The sequence below is a fragment of the Aricia agestis genome, chromosome 3, assembly GCF_905147365.1.
Source record: "Aricia agestis chromosome 3, ilAriAges1.1, whole genome shotgun sequence".
In the NCBI taxonomy this organism is placed as follows: Eukaryota; Metazoa; Arthropoda; class Insecta; order Lepidoptera; family Lycaenidae; genus Aricia; species Aricia agestis.
Genome location: NC_056408.1, coordinates 13,960,454 through 13,982,863, shown reverse-complemented (window position 1 = coordinate 13,982,863; position 22,410 = coordinate 13,960,454). Strand labels below are relative to the sequence as shown.

The 22,410-nt window shown below is 40.1% G+C and overlaps 2 protein-coding genes across 2 annotated transcripts; both read left to right on the top strand.

Moving 5' to 3' along the window:
* Positions 1-30: 30 nt before the first annotated feature.
* On the top strand, positions 31-9,550 carry LOC121740618 (protein SMG8). Its single transcript, XM_042133352.1, has 13 exons — positions 31-225; positions 765-1,060; positions 1,154-1,375; positions 1,761-2,013; positions 2,356-2,499; positions 2,698-2,772; positions 3,220-3,377; positions 3,700-3,903; positions 4,412-4,620; positions 5,749-5,965; positions 6,439-6,561; positions 8,152-8,347; positions 8,578-9,550. The coding sequence occupies exons 1-13, from the start codon at positions 88-90 to the stop codon at positions 8,782-8,784; spliced, it is 2,442 nt and encodes an 813-aa protein (XP_041989286.1). The 5' UTR covers positions 31-87; the 3' UTR covers positions 8,785-9,550.
* A 751-nt stretch (positions 9,551-10,301) lies between these two features.
* Positions 10,302-22,044, top strand: LOC121725344 (cytoplasmic polyadenylation element-binding protein 3). Its single transcript, XM_042112237.1, has 13 exons — positions 10,302-10,520; positions 11,504-11,617; positions 14,476-14,597; positions 15,520-15,592; positions 15,815-15,892; positions 16,267-16,345; positions 17,284-17,476; positions 17,849-18,023; positions 18,938-19,103; positions 20,086-20,213; positions 20,555-20,646; positions 20,928-21,253; positions 21,598-22,044. Exons 1-13 carry the CDS (start codon positions 10,503-10,505, stop codon positions 21,690-21,692), a joined length of 1,659 nt encoding a protein of 552 aa, XP_041968171.1. The 5' UTR covers positions 10,302-10,502; the 3' UTR covers positions 21,693-22,044.
* The last annotated feature ends 366 nt before the right edge of the window (positions 22,045-22,410 follow it).

Here is a 22,410-nt window from a genome sequence, read left to right as displayed (position 1 = left end):
GAAGAAGAAGATATTCAATGGAATTTTCTGTTTGTTTACCAAAATCTTAACCAAAATTTTTAAATGTTTTAATGTTACTTTACAAAAATGATAACCTTTTCTATAAGTGATATCCCCGAGTTTTCTAAAAAAGAACGCATTGTTATAGTTGGCATTATTGGAAAGTCTACCTATCGTTATCCAAATAAAGCTACACCTCTCCTGTCTTCCGTGGGAAATAACAAAGTGAGCACAATAATTCATTACCTACTTTATGAAAAATATTTCATAGTAACCTTATTAATAACACTGGGAAACTCTATAGTTACTTTATAGTTTATATACTCTATACATACTTTATAGTTTATATACCAAACGAGCCTTTGGCCCGCGGCTTCGCTCGCGTTAAGAAGTATTATTATATACAAACTTTCATCCCCTATTTGAACCAATTGGGGTTGGAATTTATCAAAATCCTTTCTTAGCGGATGTTTATGTTATAACATCTACCTGAATGCTAAATTTCAGCCCGATCCGTACAGTGGTTTTGGCTGTGCGTTGATAGATCACTATGTCAATCAGTCAGTCACCTTTGAGTTTTATATATAAACAGATTATAGGTTTGACAAATACATTATTCCTTTAGCCCTTACATACTATAGGAGTGCAATTTATATAAAACAATGAAAGTAAACAGTGTAGAAAGTATTCATTCAGTCAAGAAAATTATTTTCTTATAAAAATCTATCTAATAACAACTTATTAACATGCCATTTATTTTTTAGGATGGGGTTGAATGTTATTGGGATGAAAGAAAAAGCGTTTTGTACCTACACGCAAGTACTTACCTTGATAGCACCAATTTAACAAAACTGGCAGAAAATCTTGATGGAGACTCCAAAAGTACTGTCAAAGAGGCAGATGCTGCCCATTGGCTAGTCGCTTCTGGAGAGTTAGCAATAGAGTCGTGTCGAGCAATAGCATTAATTTTCCAGTTAGCTCATATTGTAATCCTCTCCTCTCCTACACCGGTTTTTGACCTTGGCTATCTTCAATTGTTTAAAGCCATTGATGCATATAGGTAAGTAAAAGTATAACAACAGCTCTTAATCCAAGTTAAGTGTATTTGTTGTAGTGAAAAAGTAATTCAAGAATAACTAAAAAAATATTTTAGAGCAGAACAAACTAGTCAGAAGACGGCAGCACTGACAGCTGTAGGTGTGGGTGGCATTTGGGAGGCTCATGGAAGATTTTGTTGTCCTCGTCTTCTATTTCACTTCCATAGAGCACCTGTGCCACTGAGAAAAGCACCAGCTGCCTTGAAAAGGTTGGAGCACGCTATTGAAGATCAGATATATTTTATATTGCGAAAGACAAGAATCATAACAAATGTGTGGTAAGCATAACACTGCGTTAGTTATTTTTAAGTCTAGAGGTGGCTTTCTGATCTCTGTCGCGAGCGACTGCGACTGGTAAAAATTCAAATAAAATGATACTTTATGACATAGAATATAGGCATCATTTTCTACTGATATTTACGTGGCGACCCACTTTGCCGCCGGCGATGATATAAGAGCTAAAGGCAGAGTAAAATGAAACCTATAGCCTATGTCATAAAATGGCATTTTGTTTGAATTTCCGTAGATTGTGGTCGCTCGCAGCATAGATCCGAAAGCCACCTTTAGGAATTGTAAATTGATAATATATCTATTTAGCAAATAACCAATTTAATATCCTTTTCCATTTCTTTTGATTTTAAATATGCTTTGTAACATTTTCAGTGCAAAATCTCTCTTTGCGATACCTAAAAATGAAGAATTTGTTTATATAAGTGCCGATGATGACATAGGCAATGCTCGTGATGTGAGTTCTCTTATACGAGGTTTGGTGCACTTGTGTACTGGGATTGAACATGATCCAACTCCACAAAGAAATAGTTTCGGGCAATTTCTGCAGGGACATATTGACTTAGCTTTTGGAGAGGGCTTTGATGATAATGTTGGAAAATATGCTATGAACACATCTTTCTTTGAAGTGAGTATTGCTTTTGTTCGGTACATAATAAATTATTCTATTGCATCTTAACAGAGAGAATATGCTACTATAGTTTTACTTATTGTTTTAACAAAAAGATTAAGTCAGTGCTAATAATAAATAATGATTTATTATTACAATAGACATTCTTCATAAAAAATATTAGTCTATTTTGAGTATATACCTGTACTTTTACACAAAGCTGAAGTCTACTGAAAAATGTGTAATTTGTGCTAAAAATTAAAAGAATGTTTAATTTTTTTTATTTTTATTAAAGAGCCAGTTAAGGGTCCTTTTGCTATTGTTTTCGGAACTTATTCAATAAACGCTATATTTGACTAGCTGCCCAGTGCCATTAGCTGGCGCGCGGTGGCGCGTGCGCTGGCGCCGGTGTACCTGTCGCCGGAGGAGGGGGACGTCGAGGGCGGGGCGTTGTTCGACGCGCTGGCCACGGACGTGCGGTTCTCGCAGGCGAGGTGCGCTAAGGTAAGTTGTTCTACGCCACGCGCGATCGCCGAGGCATCGTGAGCGGGGGCGCGGGGTCACATTCGACTATGAAAAATATCCCATACTCCACTCACATCATCCATACTAATATTATGAATGCGAAAGTGTGTCTGTCTGTGACGATCTTATCGCCATTCGTATACTATGCTTATAATTTAACACATTTTCATATTTCAGGTTCTTCCAATAGCTCAAGCATCGTACGCAGAAGGTTTACCTCCTCATTACTCCAGACAACATCATCTTCATAAGGTAATTTAATTAAATTACTTATATCTATTTAGATAAAGTATGGTTACAAATAGCTACAGATGTTGAATTTCAGTAGACCGCATAATGTGTTCTAGCACTCCGTAGCTGACAAAATACTTTAATATTGGTTAACACTAGTAAAGTCTATATCTAGTGAATAGGCTAGTTGAATATTTTTTATTGGTAATTACAGGAACTCTAAAAAAAACATCGGTGAAGGAAAGAATGATTATATATAATATTAAAAAATCTCCTAGAACAATTCGAAAGTCACATAAAATAAACCTTTCCAAAATGTCAGCACTTTATGACGTCACACGCTGTCTTGTTTGTACGCATCGCGGGAAGACTTTGTTCGATAGCTATGTTAAATATTGCGTTTATGAAAGTGATTTCATAAGAAAGATATCACGTCAATAATATTTAATAATAATTAACCGTCACCAGGTGCACGTAGCGATGGGCGTAGTTGAGGCGATGGCGCGCGGGCCGCTGGCGGCGGGCGCGCGCGTCCGTCTGCAGACGGCGTGCGACGCGGCCTGGCGTACACGCAGCCTGTGCGAGGCGCCCTCGCTTACTGGACACCCCTGTATACACCCTAACCAGTCAGTATCCACTATATTTTTAATAGTTACACTACTATCGTAGTGGGCGCGGTTGAGTCGATGACTGTATGATTGATGAATGATGATGATTAGTATTCACATAATAAGCTGTGTGCCTATAGTGAAAAGTACTATATTATATAAGTATAGTCGATGTTGCTATTAGCCCCCGGCGAGCATAAAAAACATACAAACATGGTTTTTATGTCATAAATTAACTACGTCAATATTTTCAGTGTACACTTGTGTTATTTTATAACTATACTATAAAAATATTATATTCAAGTGAAAGTATACGAAATAATAATAATGAATTCTGCAGCGACTCATCTAAGGAGCACTCGTCTGGCGTGCGATATACGAGCGCGTGCGCGTGCGGGCGCGTCCGCACGGGGCGCGACGACCCGTACTCGGTGCGGCGCGCCAACTGCGGCTTCTACACGCTCGCCGCCGCCGCCTGCTCCGCCTGCGACGCGCTGCCCGCCATACACTTCCCCGTCTTCCAGCCCTCCACCACCACTTACAGGTAAACCCTGTTACATACATATATTATAAGTCTATAGTTTATAATGCGACTTTTCCAACGCATCATACAAATACATTTGTATAGCTATAATGTCCATACTCAGTGTAGATTTTTATCAGTAAGGGGGATTGTAACGATAGGTGTTATATATATAGCTATGTTTTGCCTTTACTAACTTCTACTGCTTGACTGATAAGAGACTTTTCATGTGTCAAAAAGAGGATGTATTACACTCATAAAGTTAATATACAGTGGAATAGAGCAACAATCTCGAGCTGTCAAACGTAACCAAAATTGGTTTTCATCTGTGTGAAAAATATGTGTACGTATACACTTACACAAGCATGATTGAACATGAATTCTATGAGATTAAATTGTCAACGTGCGGCACGTGCCGACTGGATGTCAAAAAAAGATTGCTGCTGTTATGTATCACATGTCTCTTTTTACCACGCAGTGTTACTGAAATTGCTAAAAAAAGTATGCCACTAATATGCCGCGATACCAGGGCCGCATCAGTGAAGGGAGACGACGAGGTTACACAGGGGCAGGACAGTAAGGAGGAGGAGCCCCCGACGCGCCCCTCCCCCCCGTCCAGCTCGTACACGCCCCCCGACGAGCTGTCCCCCGGCTCCGAGAGGGACGAAGAAGAGGATGAACCCGCCTGCAGTGACACTGACATTGACGTTGTCACTGTCAGGGAAGATACTACTACAGGTACAAACTTTCATGGTGCACGCGTCTCAATATACCGTACCCGTGTTTCTTCATAAAGCCATAGCCATCACATAGAGTGTAGACACTCTATGACAGTCTACGCCAACACACTAAGACCATGGTGGCTTGGCTCCCAACAAGGCTATTTTGGAGCGTGGTTAAAGTTAGACTTTGTATAATTAGCAGTGCATTTTGCACGTGACTACGATGAAAATGATCTTGAGGTGATAATTTTAGTGACACCTGCTTAGCTTTTACGCTCGCATGAAAGTAGGAAATCCTTGTAAATAGATCTTAAAGGTCCGTACAGTTCATACAAATCTATTTTACATCGAAGACCTCGACAATTAATTAAAGTAGATTACCTTGACGCAAAACTAATGCTTAGGGTCAATTCAAACCAAAACGCGACGCGTAGATGCATTTCTAAATTTGTATTGAATTAACAAAGTCTTCAAAAACCTTATCGGCATACCTGTCGTATTTTGGTGTACACCTATGAAACATACGCCAATCGAAAGAGAAGATGTTTACAATCAATAAATATTCTTTGACAAAATGTCGTAAATAATATACTTTCTGAGTTATTTCAGTTTGAAAATGTAAAATAAATAACATCTTAGATATAGAACCTGAAATGTTTCAAAAAGTATAACATTTACGACAATTTGTCAAAGAATATTTGTTGTTTGTAATTATATTTTCTGTCGATTGACGTTTGTTTCATGGGTGTACACAAAAATATGCCATTTTAAGTACTTGAAACTAATTAGACTATATGCCACGCTCCATACAAAAAGGTTCGAACTCTTTTGAATGACGTCTCACGCAATTGAAAATTTAGAAATGCATCTACGCGTCGCGTTGCGGTCTGAATTGACCCTCATGATGTTTAATTTGTTTAAAATATATATACATTGTATGCGGCATGCAAATACATGACTCATTGAAAAAGTATGTTTTGAAATATAACCCAGTGCTAATGACGTCTAGAATCGACGTCATACTGTGGATTCGTTCCACGATTTGAACAGTGATACGTCAATGTTTTGGCGTATATTTTACGCCAGGCATTTTATTTTGGAATCTAAGCATTATAATGCCAATAAAATTGAATTCGTGTTACAGAGAAGGTGATAACCCGGCAGCCATCGACGACCGAGTACCTCCCGGGGATGTTACACACGGGGAGCCCGGTGGGGCTCCTGCCGGCCTACCCGAGCTGGTCGCTGGTCTGCCTGGGCCCCTCCTCCCTGTACTCCCACAGCCTGGGCCTGCCCGACCACCTGCAGCCTGGGTTCCTCCAGCACGCTAACTACCTCGTACCCTGGGACTGCAACGTCAGGTTAGTCTACAGACTGTTGACAACCGTTTTGTAAAAAAACTGTATAATTATTAATAAGTTGTAAGTGGATTGTTTAATAAAATAAATTAGTTTTGACTTACTGGGCAAACCTACAAAAAAGTTTGGTGATGGTGGTTCTAAGACTAAACTTACGTAGTTTACTCTAAAAACTAAAACTCAGGGTTTCTTTTTTAAGTGACCAGTGCCTGCACTAAAAGTGCTTCAACTTTTCGCCTTTTTTGGTATTTTCGAATTATTACGACGAGACCTGCAAATATTTAAGAAACCTCCAAACACCTTTTCAAAAATCTGGAAACGTTCTTGCGGCTCTTGAGGTGAGATGGATGTCAATGAACGACAATATACATCAAGTGAATTGTTTGCTTATTTGCATATCGATATTATATATTAGCCTAATATAATATTATAATATTATGTTTTGTATTGACTATTAAATGTTTATACATTTACAGACTAGAACAGGCGAACGCGTGGCGGGCGGTGAGCAGTCGCGGGCGCGGCAAGGGCGCCGGCCCGCATCAGCTCACAGTCAAGATCTTCATTGGCTTCGAATTCGAGTGCCCTAAGGGACACAGGTATTATCATAGAAGTTAATTCCTAGGCAGATGGCGGACCTAAGTAATTTGGTAAAAATTAATCAGATAGGTGTGACCATAAAATTAATATACCTAGCGGAATAGAGCAACAATCTCGAGCTGTAAACGTAACCAAAATTGGTTTTCATCTGTGTGAAAAATATGTGTACGTATACACTTACACAAGCATGAATTCTATGAGATTAAATTGTTAACGTGCGGCACGTGCCGACTGGACGATAAAAAAGAGTGCTGCTTTCATGTATCACGTGTCTCTTTTTACCACGCAGTGTTACTGATAGTGACATCTCTTTTGCTCCGGCCTTTGTTTCTCTATTCCGATAGGTATATTAACTCTATGGCTGTGGCACACAGCACAAAAGTATGTATCTCTATACTAAATTTCAGCAAAATCGGTTCAGCAGTTTGGGCGTGAAGAGCTAACAGATATTTCCAGAGCGGATAGCTGTACAAGGTCTGCTTGTCTTTTTCTGGCACAATAGAAAAGACTCGTGACAGATAACGGTCCTTTAATATCGATATTTTTAATTTTTTATTAGTAAGCAGGCAGATATAAAAAATCTATACCTGGGCTAGAAGCATAAACTTATAATATTATAAGTTTATGGCTAGAAGTCCTCCAAATAAGATACAAGCTCATCTCCTCTACCGCCCCTTTTTCTTCCTCATTTCACCTCTTTTTTCTAACCTTCCCCAGCATCCCAAAAATAAATTAATACACAACATTAAAACTTCGTAGCTTCAAGAAACTTCATTTCGTCTTCAACTTCACTTCGTTACCATAATATATATAACACAGTAGTACATTTGGCTTCTTAACTATAATGATGTATATCCTATCTATCTTATTTCTCTAGTGATATAGTTTTATATTAGGTAGCTATGTTTGCCGAATAGGCTGCCGGCGCCTATTCGGCAAACATCGCTTGTCAAGCAGCCTCAACACGTTGCCCGTGTTTGCCGAACAGAGGACGGCGCTATACTAAAAAAAGAGATCGAATTATTTGCGTCTTTCTTTCTGGTATAGCCCCATCCCCTTCTGTTCGGCAAACACGGCCAACGTATTGAGGCTGCTTCAAATGATAGAATAATGATCAAAAACATCAGTCTTGAGCTATTAGAGGACCATGAAAAGTACCAATAATCAGATCATAATGTGAGGATGCATATTTTAATGGTAGTGATGATGATGATAATTAATGTGATCTGCATAGTAGCATATAAGTACCTTTGTTTCTAATGCTGAAACTCTCAAACATGTATGAGGAGTCCGAAGTTTGTTCAGCACCTTCGGAACCGTGGGAAACTGTGTTGCAAAATTAAAAAGTCGAATATTTGAGGTTATATTTCTTTTTAAAATTTGTTTACTGGCACTGGAACCTAACGTTTTATGCATTTTCACCGGTTCCCATTTCGAGTGCCAGCTTCGGCAGCTGTTGTTTTAAATCGCGGCTGCCGGCAGCCAACTGGTAAGTTCCCATTACTGATATTTTTGGGAGTCGGCGCCGGCAGCGGCGGCACTCCCTTTTGTACAACATGTTGCGATGTCACAATACAATTAATTTTCAGGTTCATGATGACGTCACCGGAGGGTGGGACCAGCGGCGGCGGAGGGGCGTGGTCGCGCGAGGACGGCGCGCGGCTGGCGGTCGCGACGCTGCCGCTGCGTACGGCGTGCGCGTGCCGCAACCCGCAGCTCGCGCGACTCATGCGGTTACACGTTGTTACGCCCAAAGCGCCAGTACACGTCACGTTGCATCCAAAGGTAACAAATACATCGATATTCACACAAACTTACTAGCCAACAGCAAAAGAAAGACAACATTTTAACTACAAGAAAACAGTTATTTCTAAACGAGATTGATAAACTACACAAGGACTTACATTCCGATCGAATTTGATTTACACCAAGACATATTTTAGTATGGGTGTCCCGTGTCAATAATGTTAATAATCTTTAACAGCTATCAATATTGACACAATTTTTAAACACAGGCACAGCCGGTTCCGGGCGGGCCGGTCTTCATCCCGCAGCCGCTGAGTGAGCCGCCAATCAAGCTAAGCGCATCGGCGTACTGGGTGCTTCGCCTGCCGTACGTGTACGCCGACGAGCGCGGGCCGATACCGCGTGCGGTGTTGCATTCGCTGTCCCCGCAACCACCCGGCGCGTTACTGCCGCCGCACTTCGGTCTGCAGGAGTAACATAATACGAACTAGCGGGCCCGACAGGCGTTGTCGTACTGGAGTATTGCGTCTGCAGTACGTGTACGCCGACGAGCGCGGGCTGATACCGCGCACGGTGTTGCACTCGCTGTCGCCGCAGCCAGCCGGCGCACTGCTCCCACCGCATTTTGGGCTGCAGGAGTAACATAATACGAACTAGCGGGCCTGACTGTCTTAACAACTTAGTAATACAAACTAGCCCGCCGCTACAGTCGCTGCCCCCGCAATCGCTTAGCGCGTCGCTGCCGCCGCACTTTGCGCTGCAGGAGTAACCATGTTTGGCTTGAATGGACTTGATTGGAATACCAAGGTCTCGCTTGATTGGAATGACATGGAGATACTCTGAGTCCCGGGAAAGGACATAGGATAGTTTTTATCCCGGAGAAATGTACGGTTCCCGCGCTGTGAATGAATTTTGGCGCAATGAAGTTGCGGGCGTCATCTAGTTAGAAATAATTGCACAAGAGATACGCGGTCAGTGATGCAATGTTTTGTCTTGAATCTTATCTATCTAACATATAATAATATCTGTGTTAAATCACTTGCCAGACAAGGATAAAACATTGTATAGCTTATTCAATTTGTAACAATTTTTATTCATACATACTTGAGTTTATGTATTTATAGTTATCTAATTTTAAAGTAATTTTAAGGCTTCTTTCTCTGAACTTACTTACTCTAACACCGTGAAAAGTGTGGGTGCGTTTAACGCTGAATTGTTGTATTTTTATATTATTATTACAATAAGAAATTATAAAAGCTGTTGTATTTTATTATTAGGTTTATCCCATTTTAGGAGCCTTCCTTCATTATAAATTTTTAAATAGAAAGTAAAAAATTGATTAAAACTGCAAATACTCATTTATTCAGGATTCGTTCAGGATATAAAAATAAACTTTAGGCTTAGTGACTAATTGTGTATCAATTATTTATAATTTATTGAATTTATTATAAGATATATGTATTTACAAAATTCAAGTTTATCATGGTTGATATTAGCGCATACTAATTATATTACAAATATTTGTTCTTAAAAATCCATAATTATTGTAAAATCTACGTCTATATTAACAATGTTTGTTTTAGTTTAATTTCAAAGTTATTTTTATGTATTTTTAAAGTTTAAAATAAAAAATTCATTCGAAGTTCAGATATATACTTTTGCAGAAATTCGTTAATAATAATCGGAAATCTCCTGTAATATAAAAAATAATTAAAAATATTTACTTAAATTAAAATAATGCGGGGACATAAAAATAAGAACGCGCTAAAAAGTTTTACGAAAAATTAAAAACTTTCTTTGACGTCATGCGCATGTCCGATAAATCAACATGGCGGACCAATCAGACAGAAACGCGCGAAACAAGTTGACGACTAAAATTCTTACGAGGTCTAGAATAAATTAAAAAAATATATTATAAATTATATTTAAATGATTTAAAATTTCTTCATTTTAGATAATTTTATTTACTTCACATTGATATCAAATGAAAAATAAATCTTTAGTATGGGGCGGGGCTTGGATGACGACATGGCGAATAGTGGGAGAAAAGGGGGTGGGTGTGATTTCGTTGTCGGTCGCGCAAGGTTTCTTCGGTTAGTTGAGTTTGAGCCGCCGGTACGGCAACAACCTCGACAGCACCCTGCTCAATCGCCATTCGAAGCCGAAGAAACTTTCACGCTACGACGCGGCAGTTATGCCGCTTTTGCATCAGGTATGTTTTTTCTATTTTTATTCTTTTTTCTTCAATAAATTTAAGTTTATTTTGGAAATGTAGAATTAGTTCCATTGTAATTTTTTAATTTTTTTTCTATAATGTAACGGACATTAAATTTTAAATATTTTGTGGGTACTTTGAAATTTTCGGCACGTGCGCGGCCGTTTTGGATTTTCCGATAGCGTAATTTTCTGTTCTGTAGATTTTTTTTCTTTCCTATGTTCTTTATGCTGATCTGATATTATCGCAAATTACCTTAATTACTCTTTTTTTCCATGGATTCGTCCTATTTCCATAGTGATTTTTTTTTTAATTTTGTGGGTACCGTTCAGTTAAGTAACCGTTTGGATTTTCCGATTGTTATCCATGTTTGTCCAGTAGCTAGTTACTTTTTATGCAGATTTGCTTTAAATTTTTAAGGCGCTTGCGATAACCATTAAGATTTTCCTATAATCTTAGAAAATCGTATTTCCGTGAAAATTTTATGTAGTACCGATATATTTTTCCATGTGCGTTAATTTTTGTGGGTACTTACAAATTGTTTACGCGTGCGTCGAGTGTCCGAGTTTTCCTAAACCTTTTTTGTTGAATATTTATTTAATCATAATCAACGAAGTTTTTCTCGTACCTTTTTTGTCGAATATATATTTAATCATAATCAACGAAGTTTTTCTCGTACCTTTTTTGTCGAATAAGTATATATTTAATCATAATCAACGAAGTTTTTCTCGTACCTTTTTTGTCGAATATTTATTTAATCATAATCAACGAAGTTTTTCTCATACCATTAATTGCTATCATTGCAATTATTTAAATATAGTCACAAAGAACGCTATTTCACGCGTTAATTTTTGAAGGATTAAAACTACCCGCAGTTGACTCAACCGACATTATTATACAATTTTTTTCCAGTTGCATATTCATTCAATATAATATGTAGACGTGCGTCGTGGGTCATGACATCAAATGTAATTTCGCAGGATAATAGTCGCAGTGGCGGCTCCAGAGAAAACCGTCGGTCGCGAGACTTCGTCGGTCTAGACGCCACGCAGTTCGTCGAAGCTGCCGCTACCCCCAAAACTAGCGGGCCACATGTGAGTAGTTTCAATTGTTTTTATTACTTTTTAAACGATAATATTATTCACCTACGCTAAAGTATGACTTTTGCAACTCTGTTTGCGATACTCCGCGCTCGGAAATTGCCGATATTCTTTTGGAGAATTGCTATAGAAATGGCTCTATCGCGGCTCTATATTTCGACTTTATGTAGTTGTACTTTCATGTATTGCGGTTTTTATTGCAATTTGCAACTACGGGGCTATAATCGAGACTTTAGTGCTCCAATTTTTGTATTTCAAGTCTCGCGTTTTCCTCGTGAAGGGGCACGATAGTTTTACCCTCAATTGCAGGAAAATTAACTTCGAAAATTTATAAGTTTAAGTGATTTATATTTTTATAACTCCTAAAATCCATTGAGCTTTTAATGGTTTAATTTAATTGTTTTAGCTTAATCAAACATCTACAAACGATCGCATCTCTAGGTTTTTAGAAATTGACTTTAATTAGAACCTTGCCAAAATCGACGGGCTTTGTTCGTCGTCTAGACCGGCCATAATCGAATCCAAATACAAAAGCCTGAAAGCTTGCACTTCGTCATAACCGCATTCGAAAGGCTCAAGACTATTCAAAGAGCTCGACAGTTTTATTGTCCGTTCATAATGTCCCGTACGACATCCGTTTTGATGCCAGTTAATGTCGGGAGATGGGTGCCAGCGGGGCATAATGGGTGGGCTTTGCCAAGTGCAGCCGCCGCGTTAGCCCTGGATTTGAAGTCTTAAAATACTGCGTATTCCAATCTTGCAGGATTCTCTTAATGACTTTGACTTTTCTTGCAGTAAGTACTTTGTGGTTCATTTTAGTTAATTTAAACCTTTATTGGGCTTGAAATAATATAAAAATAGAAACCTTTTTTTTGTTGTAAATTTAGTTTGTGGCTAATGTCCATAAAATGCCCGCTTTACTACACTAATCGCTGGAAGATTACGAGAATTAACATTCTTGCGAACAAACTACAGCAGACTAAACTAAATTACTTACTGAAAAAAATTGTAAAATGACACATTGTTTTACCCGCTAGGCAAAAATCCTTAAAAAGTTCGTCGAATTTGAACCCGCGACCCCTATAGCGAGATAAATCCCCGATGAAACGTGCTTGAAGGAGGCACTTGGCAGTCTATTAAGATAATTAGTTTCGTTTTTATGGGACAGCAATTGAACAAATTTGATGAAGTGCCTATTTTATTGCACAAATGTCCTTGCAGAACTGCTGCATTTATTTAAATGCCTATAAGCTCTATTTAAACACTGTTTTATAGTCGGCTCTATTTTAAACTTATAGAAATGGAGGCCCGTTTTGTCGTAAACATTTCGCGCTGCGGAAATAGATAGGAAATTGGTCCATAGTCGTTTCCACAATTGAAATAATAAATTGTTATTTTAGGGTCGAAATGAAGCGGATTATTCGGAATTAGGTCCGGACTACGGGCGCGAGCGGCGCGACCCACATTCGTACGGGAATAGAATCGAACCTTTTTTAACTTGAATGTTTAATGCGCCGTCTATTTTAATTGTCCTTTTATATGCCCGAATTCGTGGTGTGAAAAAATCTATAATTGCTATCCCAAAAATGCAAAATCGTGATAATTTTCAGCAGTACCTACTGCCAAATCAAAAATTGTCTCGTTATTTCGTTTGTTAGAAACTAAACGCGTCCTGTTATAAAATTATGCAATATAAAGCTAATTTAAAAGCCCTGTTTGAAGACCAATAAACCGAAAATGCGATAAATCTCCCAAACAATAAAAGGCTGCAGCCAAATGAAAGTGTCAACCCTTTGCATATTAATCCAGTTTTCGCACATTTTTACAGCCAATTTATAATGTGCAACGCTCTCGGCGGCTCCGGAGCATTGGCATGAACTTGGCAATATAATATCCACATGCCAAGCGCCGCGACTTAATCGCGCCGCGCATTGAGCCGGAAAATTTCTTGGAACTTAGATACATGCAGAGATTAGTTTAATAACTTCTTTCCAGCCGATGCATTGACAATGTTTCCATTTTCGAACTGGAATTAGTTTGCCAGTTAAGCTTGAAAATTAATGTTTCCGAAATGTTTGTCGTATGCTGAAGTTTTATTCTTGTTTGGACAAAATTCGTTTCTAGTTAAATAAATAGTTAACTACGTAATCTCTACTTACTTTAGTGTCTAGTTATCTTATACCTATAGGTACCTAGGCTACTTATCGCGTTTACCTGTACCGCGGTGCAATATTGAAAATTTGGCGTGGCCTAATTAATTTTTAGCTCATCAGCTCGGTTAATTAAAACGCTAAAACTAAGTACAGCACGACCACCTTGCTGATGGCCTTCTGCTGAAATGCAAATATGAAAAATTACAGTCAAATTGAGAATTTAAAACTGAATTTTCTATACTACTTGTTGGGAGTGGCTCTACACTCTCAAAGCATAAGTTTTTAAATCTACTTCAGCAGTAGTAAAATACTTTGTCAGAACTCGGAATGCTAATTTTCTCTAAAATACACAAACTTAGCTTAGCTCTGCAAAACGTTTTGATTTCATGACTTCTACGATTTTTTTTATTTCAAGACTACAAAATGGTTTCATTTCATAATATTTGCAGTACCTCCGTAGTCTCTACATTCACTACGATTTTTTTTATTTCAAGACTACAAAATGGTTTCATTTCATAATATTTGCAGTACCTCCGTAGTCTCTACATTCACTACGATTTTTTTTATTTCAAGACTACAAAATGGTTTCATTTCATGATATTTGCTGTACCTCCGTAGTCTCTACATTCAAAGTCCCTAAAACCTCTTCGGTTATAGTAAGCTTTCGCCTTTTAACTGATTTAATTGATCCTTAAACAGGACGGCGACAACGGTTGGCGCTGGGAGTCGCCGGGCAGCCCGGAGGCGGCGCAGACTCCGCGCTCGCTAGTGCCCTCCGCCTGCTTCCCGCCGCATCACCCCACGCAGTACGTTAGCTACAGGTGACTATTTATTCTCTAGTATATTATAGTGCAGGGAAGTGGGCAGCGCGAGAAAAGATGTCACTAGTAGATATAGTAGATAGTCACTCGCGCTGCCGCTCGTCATGCCGTGCCGCTGCCCGACGCGGCAAGTGTGTAGAGGGCCGAGTATAAACTCACTCGCGTCGTTACTGCCGCCTGCCGCAGAAGTCAGGGGAATATTGCCGGCATGGCAGGTTGAATGTTAATGGCCCATATGAAACCAGGCCAGCTTAAAGGCGATATTTTTTACTGTTAAAGGTTCAGGTGCCTTACTCCCGAAACTGATCGATTTCGATTTTCGATTTCAACGGTTTTTTGACATTTTTTAGACATATTTTAGATGGCTAAAGTGTCAAAAAACTCGCAAGTCGAAATCGATATCAGTTTCGGGAGTAAAGCACCAGTTCAAGACTTAATAAGATAAAGCGCAAAATATGAAAATTTCAATCTTGTATCGCTGTTATGCGTCGCCGGTCCGCGCCTTGTTCCGTTGGGCCAACGTGTATGCCTTCCATACTTAGAGTGCGTTTCCACGCGGACGTGACGCGACGCGGAGCGGAGAGGAGCTTAGCGGCGCGGTGCCCGAATTGACCACTTGTACTTTCCAGCTTAATGACAGCGAAGCAGAGCGAAGAATTTGTCAATTCAGCAACGCTAAGCTCCTCTCCGTTCCGCTCCGCGTCAGTGGAAACGCGGCCTTACGTTGGCCCAATATGTGCTGGCCAATAATAAAAATATGTCCAATGTTGCCCCAATGTGTACAGCGGGCTTAACGATCGTGATTGTAAAGCTTTGTCTTCGAGCCTCATTAAAAGGGTTGCAAGGCCGCACGATAGGGCATTAAATTGTCATAATAATTAAAATTACTGTAATTTTGCATTAACCCTTATGTTTTTTCCAGCGAGAGCGCTCGGCCGGGCAACTGGAGCGATGATCCTCCCGGACAGGACATCACGAGCCTTGTTGCATCTTTAGTGAGTATACACAAAGTCAGCGACAATAATTGCTAAAATGTAGTTGTAGGATGTTTCATGATCGTTTGGATGTCAAACAACTTGTCCTCATACACCAGGGACATAATTCATACACATACACCTCAGTTATACAATTTAATGCTTAAGGTGGCTGGTAGTTTTTCTCAGTGCTAGCTCGTTAAAACGGATGGAGATGTGTATGGTGATATAAAGGTGTTTCAGAAGGCGCTGGCGATGCCGAGCAACAACTTGCGCGCCAACATGTACACCTCGCGACTCAGCTGCGAGCGACTTGACACTGTAAGTACTCTTACATTTTTTTAACTAATCTGTACGAGGAGCTTGAGACAAGACATTTTTAAACTTTTTAAGGACTACTAGTCCTTTAACACATTTGCCCACTCTAGAATCTAGCTATATTGCCTATTTTAGCATAGACAAAATAAACACTTGAAACGTTGACGCGCCGTGTCGTCATTGTGGTGTCAAATTATTTTATTGTATTCCTGTATAGCAGTTCACTTAGCAACGCGAGCTTGTTAGCACGCTACCATTTGAAAACTTACATAATAAAGGTGCTCAAACAACATACTCTTTTGGAACTCTACAAAACTTCCCCTTGGGCCCCTACAAATTGCTTTCATTTGTATTATATGTATTTAATGTGTCCGCAGGTAGATCGTTGGCCGCCAGAGGGCGCGCGCACGCAGAAACGTGACCGCGAACGTGACGCTTCACGCCGCGCCTCCTTTTGTAAGTAGTAATTGTTTTTAATCAAATGATTTGCATACTTAAAAATGATGGGGATATGTTACAATTATTTATTTTTTAATCGGAACTCGGATACAATGACTTCTGTTTGTCGTTTTAGAAAGGTGGAACAAATATAAAGCAGGAAGCCACAATCTTATTATAACACTAGACGTTCCGCGCGGCTTTGCTCGCGTAAATTAGATATTTCAGACAAATTAGTCCACGAAAATAGCCTATGATCCTTCACGTGGTCTACTTATTATCTGTGCCAAATAACAGAAAAATTGCTCCAGTAGCTCGTGAGATAAGCCCTTTAAAATAATTTCCCCCGTTTTTTCAACATTTTCCTCTATTTCTTCGCTCCTATTAATTTTAGCGTGATAAAATATAGCCTATAGCCTTTCGCGATCAATGGGCTATATAAAACTGAAAGAATTTTTCAAATCGGACCAGTAGTTCCCGAGATTAGCGCGTTCAAACAAACTCTGCAGAATTATAATATTAGTATAGATAAGTATAGATATAGTGTCTAAACACACTAGGCTGAATTACGCCGGCGTAATTTCCGCCGCAAATGTCAAACGCATACAAAATACGGACGGAAGGCGACGTAAGTGTGTCACCCCTCGCGTTCGGCCCGTATTTTGTGTGCATTTGAAATGCGGCGTAAACGCGGCGGAATTTACGCCGGTGTAATTCAGCCTAATGTGTTTAGACACTTAGTGTCTAAACACACTAGGCTGAATTACGCTGGCGTAAATTCCACCGCAAATGTCAAACGCATACAAATACGCGACGGAATAGTGTCGTCTCTCGCGTTCCGCCCGTATTTTGTATGAGTTTGAAACACGGCGTAAACGCGGCGGAATTTACGCCGGCGTAATTCAGCCTAGTGTGTTTTGGACCCTTTCACATAAAAATTAAAAACCTATTTCCAGGTGGCGTATCAGACATCGGGGGCGGGGCTAACGCAGGCGCGGGGGGCGGGGCGGTCCGCTGGAGTGGCACGCTACCGGCGCGGCCGCTGGACACGAGCGCGGGGTTCTCGCCCAAGGTGTTCATCGGCGGCCTGCCCTGGGACATCTCCGAGCACGCGCTGCTGCAAGCGCTTAAGCCCTTCCAGCCGCTCAAGTGCATACAACCTCTTTTGTTATCCTAAATCTATTATTTTTTTATGCATCAGTAGTGTGGCTTCGTTTCTTATTCAAGTCTAGTTTACTAACAGCAAAAGCGTTATGTATACTTACTTTGTAGCAGCTCAAGTGAGCATTCATTAACCTCAAACATTTGTAGCATCCATCTAAAAATATTATACAATATCATGATAATAGATCGAGTTTATCCAAAAACTCAATAGTGTAGTAAAACTCCACTTTCATTTCAGACAGTTTTATTTATTTGTCAACCATTCCCTAGTTTGGAGTGTAAAAATGACATCATTGATGAAAAAAACACACACAATAATTGGTGTATGGTTACACTGATGCCATGTTTATTTCCCAGGGTGGAGTGGCCGGGTCGCGGGTGCGGGGGCGGGGCGGGGGGCGGGAGCCCGCGCGGGTTTGCGTACGTGACGCTGGAGAGCGAGCGCCGCGTGCGCGCGCTGCTCGCCGCCTGCCGCGTCGACGGCCCGGACTGGTACTACCGCGTCAGCTCCCGGAATACAAGGACTAAAGAGGTATTTGTTACGATTACTTAGTTTAATATTGTTATAGAAGAATTCTATAGCACTTTATAAGTTCTGAATGAGTACTAAACATAGCTTTGATAATTAATTCACTTTAGAAGGCAACCTTTAAGGTTTGACCGCATTATGGGGTAGTGTAATTACACTGCAGTAAAATGATGCGACGCTTCGCGTCCTAAAGTACCATCAATTTAATCTTGGCACTTGACGGACTCACGTTATTGAACAAATGACCACGACTTAACATTGAACTAACACAATCTGAACAAGATTGTCAGTTCAATGTTAAGTCGTGGTCTGTCGGCTGGATTTGACATAACGCGAACAAATTACGTAGATCCGCCACCTGTTTATCACGTGTGGTTTTTTGCGTAGTTGTGCAGTCGCTAGTTTAACTTTTGCAATATCATAGAGTATTGGAAGTCGTAAAAACCTTAACTATCTAGTGTCATACTCGTAACTAAAGAAGTAAACGCTGCAGTATTGACATTTTCTAGTTTTCTTACTTTTAAAAAGTCCAATAACTTATCATACTTCAACATGAGTCATTAGTAACAAGAATTTAAACAGAACTAAAGTAGACCGACTCGGAAGATATCTCGAAATTTATACGCTTGACATAGTATGTCATATCAGCCGGCGCGCGCAGTTGCGTTACCCAGCATTGTGAAACACATACTTATTTATATACTGTCGGTGAAACATGTTGAAAGTGACAATCGCGCCCAACTCGCGAAGATATTATGTGCCCGTTTGTTTGAAGCCGAGGTACTCCTTAACTCCTTAGTTATGTCTACTCACTACTGTGATAAAACGCTGCAGTATTATTTGGACATTTTTATTTTTCCTACTTTTGACTCATCATACTTTAACATGAGTCAATAGTCATTAGAGGTCGTGGTCAGGCGCAGGTGATCCCGTGGGCGGTGGCGGACAGCAACTGGTGCGGGGGCGGGTCGGTGCGGCTGCAGCCCGCGCGCACCGTGTTTGTAGGCGCGCTGCACGGACAGCTGTCGGCCGCCGCGCTCGCGTACATCATGAACGAACTCTTCTCCGGTGTCGTTTATGCTGGTAAGCTCTTATAGAATTATACTTTTAACATTTTTTTGTCATTTTATTATTTAAATCTTTTAAATAATTTGCGGTACTCTATAAGGTATTTATAGGATACTGAGGATAGCCCTAGGTTATCTTTGATATATCATAGGGTTCATACGAATGATTGTCTTGGCTAATCGAAATTGTGGAAATTTATGAAATTTGGTAATTTTTCATCAGAAGATAGTAGCCAATATGTTTTCCGATATATCAATTAAGACTAAGCCACCGAGCCATTTTCTTCCAATTTAATTCATGCCCGTCTCAAAAAATAGGTTAGTATTTTCTAGTTTTATTATGTTACTAGATGTTCCGCGCGGCTTCGCCCGCGTAATTTAGGATTGTCACGGAAACCGTACATTTTTCCGCAAAAAAAGAAACCTATGTCCAAATAAGCCCTTTAAAATAATTTCCTCCCGTTTTTTCCACACTTTCCTCTATTTGTTCGCTCCTATCCTATTAGTATTATAGCCTTCCTCGATAAATGGGCTATTTAACACTGAAAGAATTTTCCAAATCGGACCTGTAGTTGCTGAGATTAGCGCGTTCAAACAAACAAACTCTTCCCAATTATAATATTAGTATAGAAGTATAGATTGAAGTGTGTGTGCGCCAGACGCCAGTAAACAGACATAGATCAAGATAGATACCGCATATCGCCCCATTTGTATGAAAACGAGCGTGCCACATTTTTATAGCTACTGTGACGTACTAATAAGAAGTGCCAACGTTGCTTATTGAATTTCTACAGCTCAATACGGCACTTTCAGGCATTTAGGCATTTTTAAAATTCCGATTGACGTCGGATTCTGACAGCAGACTAAAGAACACTTTCGAAAGACGAGCATTGCTCGTCGTTTGTGAGCGCGATATGGCACGCGGAGTACATACACATGCGGTATCTATCATGGTCTGTCTGTGTGCCAGTATTATAATCTTGCGTGTATCCCTGCAGGTCTAGACACGGACAAGAACAAGTACCCGATCGGCTCTGGCCGCGTGACGTTCAACAACGTGCGCTCGTACGTGCGCGCCATCTCCGCCGCATACGTCGAGATTTGCACCGACAAGTTCACTAAAAAGGTTCGTTTATTACTTTATAGAATACGCTTGTTAAAAATGAATCATAGGTTACCAATTCATGTTACACTAATTTTATAATTCGTAAATTATGAAATTACTTCTTTAACTCCTGAATCTGCGTGCACCGTGTGGAAATTAGTTTAAATTTATTTTATTTCGATTTTGCTTTTCTCGAAATTGTGTAGTTTTGTTTACAATTTAGAGTATATACTATATAAGTATACAATTTTGTAATTGTATAGTTGTAACAACTGGTATGGTATTTTGAAATAAGATTTTCGAACATAACTATTTTGCTTTATTTTTTCGTAGATAACATGATTGAACGTACCTAATTCCAGGTGCAAGTGGACCCGTATTTGGAGGACTCGATGTGTTCGGTGTGCAACCTCAAGCAGGGGCCGTACTTCTGCAGGGACCCGATGTGCTTCAGGTAAGGTTTTTTTTAAATCCAAGCTATTAAAGTAAATGCTCCTTGTCCATTTAAAGCGTTGGTTCCATGGTACTGTTATTTCTTCAGTGTTCATTTGTTTTGTCCCTATTTAAATCTGTTGCAGAGAGTGGACGTAAGAGGAAAATTAAGTTCTAGCTTTGGCGGCTCATCCATTGATCGCAACGCAATGCGACGCTTCACGCTGTTTTCGACTAAAAATTTAAAAATCGCTATCCGCATCGCCTTGCGATTTAAATTGGTCTAATAATAAACTGTTCTAGGTACTTCTGTCGGTCGTGCTGGGCGTGGCAGCATTCGGGCGACGAGCACAAGCCGCTCATGCGCAGCTCCAAGACGCACGCGCCGCGCCTCGACGCGCCGGCCCTGCCCAATACCCCGCAGAATTCAAACGCGTTGAATTCCAATAACGTGCTAAACTCAAATGCGCTGAATTCCAACGCGATGAATTCAAATAACGCTCTGAACATGAACGCGTTGTACGACAGTATGTACGACAGCGGCGGGCAATACAACGGCGCGCCTTACAACAGCCCGCCCGCGCCGTACGCCAATCAGTTCTATAATGGTGCTTTCGGCCCTAATGAAGGTAAATGTTTTTATTTTGGCGGCAACTACAGTATTAACTTTAGATTTTAAACTAGAATTACCGTGTTACAAAAATGTTTCAGCAGCGCATAACTTTTTAAGATACGTCACGTGACACGTGACGACTGTGTACCCGTTAGACAAGCAGACCTTAAGTATTCGCTTTGTAAATTTTCGTATAAAATAATTCGTAAATATATCTCATTATGTGTACCCGTTAGACAAGCAGACCTTAAGTATTCGCTTTGTAAATTTTCGTATAAAATAATTCGTAAATATATCTGATTATATTTGTTTACTTGACTATGATATATTATATAGTTTAATGGCGTTATTTTGTTTCAGCGACGCCGTCCCCGCCCACGAGCGGCGCGAGCGGCGCCAGCGGCTCGCTGGAGGAAGCGGGCGAGGGCGCGGATTCGTTGTCGAGTCGCTATTAAGTTCGGCGTTTCGTCAGCTTTTTATCCCCTTCCGATGGCATTCTGATTCTCGATACCAATTAAGCTATAGCGTGCTTCTTGGAAACGTTGTCGATTACGTGACTTCAATTTGACAATTACTTTGACCCGAAGCGTGTTATAGGTTATGATTTACGCCAAGAGCCATTCCAAATCAAAATTATGCATAATTATAAGGTGAACTTTTAAATCAAACGTTTTAACGCCTGCTGGTTTTAACTCCTTGTTACAATTTTAAATATCATTTTATAAGGCTTTTAAAGATGTATCAATTTTTATAGGATTTTAGCCGAATAATGTAAAGCTGATTTTAACTTCAAGGATGGCTTATTGATTTTTAATTGTACATTGTTAAAAATAATAAATTATTATTCCGTACTACTTGTGTATTTTTAAAACCCCTGTCAAAACCAAGTCTTGTGTAGCCTGTGTAGGTTTAGTCATGTGTGGAAGCCCCTCTAACTTAAGATAGGGTTTCTTTTAGTCATAGCCCTAGTCAGTCAGAATCGCACCGGCAGCGGCTGGCATTTCCACGAGGCCGGTAGAGTCGGCTCTCGTCGCCGCTGGCGGCCGCGCGCCACCTTCAGAGCCTTTTTTTAATGAAAATAAGGGGGCAAACGTGCAAAAACGGGTCACCTGATGGAAAGCAACTTCCGTCGCCCATGGACACTCGCAGCATCAGAAGTGCTGCATGTGCGTT